The sequence below is a fragment of the Mesitornis unicolor genome, unplaced genomic scaffold, assembly GCF_000695765.1.
Source record: "Mesitornis unicolor isolate BGI_N332 unplaced genomic scaffold, ASM69576v1 scaffold16319, whole genome shotgun sequence".
Taxonomy (NCBI): Eukaryota; Metazoa; Chordata; class Aves; order Mesitornithiformes; family Mesitornithidae; genus Mesitornis; species Mesitornis unicolor.
Genome location: NW_010206755.1, coordinates 13,228 through 18,140, shown reverse-complemented (window position 1 = coordinate 18,140; position 4,913 = coordinate 13,228). Strand labels below are relative to the sequence as shown.

Here is a 4,913-nt window from a genome sequence, read left to right as displayed (position 1 = left end):
CTATATCAAGAACTACTGTATTCTTTCCTTGCAGGATGCACTATATTCCATAATGTATTTAAGTTTTCACTGAAAATGCTCTTTCATTAGCATGGTCCAGTTTTGGACTTTAATGTAGCAACCAGTCTAAGACAATATACTAAGCTCTAAGAATAATGAATATGTTACATTTGAAACACTAATGCAAACTACTATTGTGTACAAGACTAAAGTTTTTACTTTGGACACTTACAGAAATCCTTAACAGCAGATTTTTTCTCAAAGTGGATCTAACAGTTCTTAGCAATAAGATACTAAAAACCTCCATAAATCCCTGGCCATAGGAATGATTTTTCTAGTGCCAGTGTAAGTTCAAAAATCAGACTGTCTTCTTAAGGTATCTAACAAAGACTCTTACTGCTTTAAAATCAGATACCTAGAGTAGTTTTCTTTTCCTAAGAACATCATGGGCACTAAGCATAGAAAGTTAAACCTTGGGACATTGCCTGCATGTAATTAATCAGTGTGATTTAAGCAGGGTCAGCATCTGGCTGCTTTTAGTCTAAAATGCTTTATGGGAGACAGAGGAGTTGACAGCTGATTTGTTCATGTCAGATTTGCAAGCCTGTAATTAGCCAGCACCTCTAAACAACCCTTCCATTTTCCCAGTTCCATTCACCAATTATTGTGAGCAGGGGTAGTAAGCATTTTTTAATCTAAAGATTTTCACTAGAAATCACTGGTTTTTCAAAACCCAGCCTTTTTCATTGAAGTCAGTTGGTTTTGATTAACTTCCAGTAAAACCTTGCAGAGATAATGGAGGAAGATGACTTCCAGGGCATGGACTAGTCCTAACAAGCAAACCACCTCAAAGTCAAAGGATGTCTAGTTTTCCTAGATCTGCAAATCTTAAGCCGCCCGTCCACATACTAATGTGGATTCAAAACAACTGCTTGGTTTGCTTCTTCCAGATTTCTCTTTTGTAGAAAACTTCTACTTTTCCTTCTGGAATAGAAGTTAGAAACTTGGAGGATTGGATGCAACAGAAATGTTGTGCCAACCAGCTCAACTTTTGATAGCTTCAGAGTAGTTTCAGCACTTGTTTTACTTCAGACTATACAGAACTGGGGAGTACTTGTCTTCTGCTAACCCTTCTGAAGATTTGCCTCTTTCTTGAGGGCAGTAAATGCTACCTTGCATCAATAAAAGCTGTCACTGTCCTACAGAAGCAAAGCTCCTCTTACTTCATACTCATACTTCTCCTCAGTGCTGTCTGTCTAGTTAGACTGAGGTGATCCCAGGCAGGGGCAGTCTGTGAGGGCAAAGTATGATCTGTATACTACTCAGAATCTCATCTGTCAAGAAAACCTTAAGTCCTATAGAGGTGTGTAAGTTTAAGCCTCCAAGTAACAACATTATATTTCAGAGTTTCTAGGACTGGGGTTTCTGTTTAGGATCAAGCCAGCAATTAACTGTATATTAAAAACAGCTCAGCTGTAACAGTGTCTGAACTTGTAATAATGATACACTCTTTGAAAAATGTGTGAAAATGTTTAGAAGGGAGGTATTTTAACAAGTCTGGGAGAAGATAAATCTCATCTATTTAACTATTAATTCCTGAAATCTTAATAAAATGTGAACGGTTTGGGGAGGAAAGGAGGGGTCAGCAGAAAGCTGTGCTTTTGTATCATAGATTATTTGTATGTGCTGTTATCAGGGTTATACTGTCACACACAGACATGCCATCTTTATGGGGAAAAAAAAAGCCAACTGCTAAAACTGCAGAATTATTGGTGAAATTAAAAAAAAAAAGTCTAAAATAAATTGCAAGCCAATTAAAGCCTCATAATAGAAGTTGTGAATATGATGTGTATTCTACACTGAACTGACAACTGCTTGGGAGAACTTGAAAAAACGTTAAAGAATCAGTCTTGCACTTCACACAAACAGTATGTTTCCACATGTTTCATACCACAGATGTTCTTTTGGGTAACTGTAGTTTGAAAGGAGTAATAAGTATGAAGGAGTTACACCCCCTAGCTTTATTTGTACTGGGAAGTTTCTTTTACTGTTCACAAGAATTTCAGTGTATAAATGCAATGCCAGGTTCTTCTCTGTAAAACTGCAGTATGTCAGCTGCAGACGCCCATGAGAAGTGAGGTCTGGCTTCCACACTTGCATCTCTGGGGCTGCCCTGGAAGTCCACTGCAGCAGTTACAACCTCCTAGTTGTAAAAGATGAGGAGCCAACAACAGAAGCACCCTCTCCAATACAGCACAGTAATGTAGTCAAGAAGATCCTCTCTCTCTCCATCTGGTGACATAGCAGAGAGACAGCAGGCATAGTTATGCCGGCAGCACAGAGGCTGCACTTCCACCCAAAGGCAGGTGCAAATGAAAGAGGGAGTTAAAGGAGTCTTAGAAACATTGTATTGCTTATCACTCGTGGAAACAAATTTTGGCTAGTAAGTGTTGCAGTAATCACAGTTAAAGTTTAATTTGTTGTGAAATGTAGTCTTGGGGATTTTGATGTATTACCTATGTGTGTCAGGATTCTAGGAAATTAGCAACCTAGATAATGTAATGTTAGCAATTTCATCTATTACTTACTGTGTTCAAGAAGCTTATTTTAGGAAACTAAGGAAACTTGCTATAGAGACCAGTTAACAGAAGAACAGTCTCCAGAACCGGGTAGAGCCAGTTTTGCAGTTTGAACAAGAGCCAAGAAGCTACTGAGTTGGCACAAGAACAGGTGGTTACTAGCGGTGACGAAGAGGAGCCTTCGGCCTTCATCCCCACGACCACCGTCGACCACCACCAGGAGGCACTGCGCAAGCGCAGAGGGAGGACAACTAATTTTAATGCGAAGCGGATACAGGTCATGCATATGTACAGGCGTATTGGGAAACCTTACGAATATGTAACCGTTTGCTGTATATAAGTGAGGCAAACTGCAGTGCCCAGAGCGCATGATCTCGACGAACTTCCCCTGTGCTGCCCACGCGTGAATAAACATACCTACTTTACAATCTCACAGATTGTGGGGTTTGGTTTTGTATCCACACGTCACAAATATACTCAAAACTGCCTCAACCGCCAGTCTGACTCAAACAGAGCAATGCTGCTCTGACCTGACTATAGCTTGGAAATAACCACATAGACCATAATTTTCCATCATCCTTTTCTTTCCTCTGTAAGCAGCACTTTTTTCTGACCCTGGGCCTTGACTCCCTCCTGTCTTCCTTCAGTAGTTTTGCTTTAGCACTGAGATAGCACTTCACTTCCATCCCTCCATAATGTCATCACTGGCATCACAACTGGACCTGGTTTTGGCTTACGTTCCCTGGCCACATGTTTAAGATTTAAAGGCAGATTATGAAGTCTATGTGACTTCATAGAAGGAAGACTTATTCCTGCAGGGAAATGGTCCTACAAGCTTCCTGCATTGCAAAACAATCCTATTTTGATCCATATCAAGCAACCAAGAACCAAGAATCCCTTTTAACAAAGGGAGGAACACAGTCATGCTTAAGTCATGTAAAGATAATTAGTACTTCACACTTGAAAGTCCTGCCATCTATTCATAACATCATACACTGCAGTAACACTGATAACAAGTGAATAAAAGATTCTTGAAAGGAAACAGGTTGTTTTTTTCCTTACCTTGGTTGCTGACTGATTTCTCTTTCACTTTCCTCCATTTCTTGTTCTGTTGCTACATTATTTCCGAGTATTTGTTGAGAATTTCCTTCCCATGTACCATCACCACCAACCACCTGCAATCCTGTGATGTCTGAATTCTCATCCTTGGTAGTCAAGCAGTCTGAAGGAGAACAGCCTTCATGTTCAAAAGATTTCTGAAGGGGAGTTTCTACTTGAAATTCTGCCCGAGTGAATAGAATTGATTCCTCTGCTACAACAGTTGCTGGTTCTTTGTCAGAATGTCCAGATCCTGATTTTGGCATCTCTGACTTGGCAGAAATTTCTTCAGGTAATATGTCACTGACTTCATTTTGGCCCAATATAATCCAGCCCTCATCTTGCCCACAGCTTTCCTGTGATCTCCTTTCATCATCCAATTTTTGAGACACAACAGAAGAACTTTTCTCTTGTACATGAACAGAGTCACATTCAGTCTCACAAACAGAGTGATCTGCTCTTTCATTTGTAATAGAGACTGGCTGAAAGGTATCCAAGGAGCCCAGTGAAAAGCCGTCGCAAGATTCAGTTTGGTCAGCTACATTAGCTTCTTGACATGCAAAATCACTTTCATTTCTTTCAAGGGTATCCTTCATTGAAGGTATATTTTCTTCCTCAGTAACAAGGATGTAATCCATTTCCAGCAGAGTTAGATCTCGGTGCACCTGCATCGTCATGTCTTCCTTACCCTTCTCTCTACAAAGTGGGAAGCCAGTGACAGCTTCTGAAAAAACAGGCAAACAGAAACTCCTTTTAGTTTTTAAATTATTAGTTCAGTCACTATGATTTCTTTAAATCAGTACAGTGAGATAAAGGTCTTCTCAGTTTCCTTTGCTCTGTTAATGTGTACCTGAATTTTATAACATTGTCATCATCATGATTATTGTTAAAGATTATACATTAACACTGTAATCATTCCTAAGGAAGAAATGATTCAGTGTCACATATGCTAGGCCCTGAACACACAACAGAAATAATGTTCCTACTTCAATGTTTAAAAGCTTTAGTTCTGTCTAGAAGGGTGATGCTAGAAGTCTTCCTGAAGTACAGAGTTTTGTACATCAGGAAGGCACACAAACTTCAAACTTCACTCAAAGCCTCATCACAGTAATACTCCAGATACTTCCTTCTTTTTTTGCCCTATGAACTTGCTCTGGAAAGCAGGCTTTCTTACCATCAAGTGATCTTTTATCTCCACCTAGCGGTGAGTTGAGATCAGTTGATTCTGCTTCAGAT

General features: G+C 39.7%; 1 protein-coding gene across 1 annotated transcript in view; it reads right to left on the bottom strand.

Annotated features, from left to right (window-relative positions):
* Window positions 1-2,628: 2,628 nt before the first annotated feature.
* The window catches only part of PRUNE2 (prune homolog 2 (Drosophila)), an 11,374-nt gene continuing 9,089 nt past the window's right edge, over window positions 2,629-4,913 (bottom strand). Inside the window, 4 exon segments of the mRNA XM_010191891.1 lie at window positions 2,629-2,830; window positions 3,642-3,754; window positions 3,854-4,401; window positions 4,852-4,913. The exon segment at window positions 4,852-4,913 is cut by the window's right edge and continues 32 nt beyond it. Of these exon segments, the coding sequence (XP_010190193.1) occupies window positions 2,629-2,830; window positions 3,642-3,754; window positions 3,854-4,401; window positions 4,852-4,913 (925 nt within the window).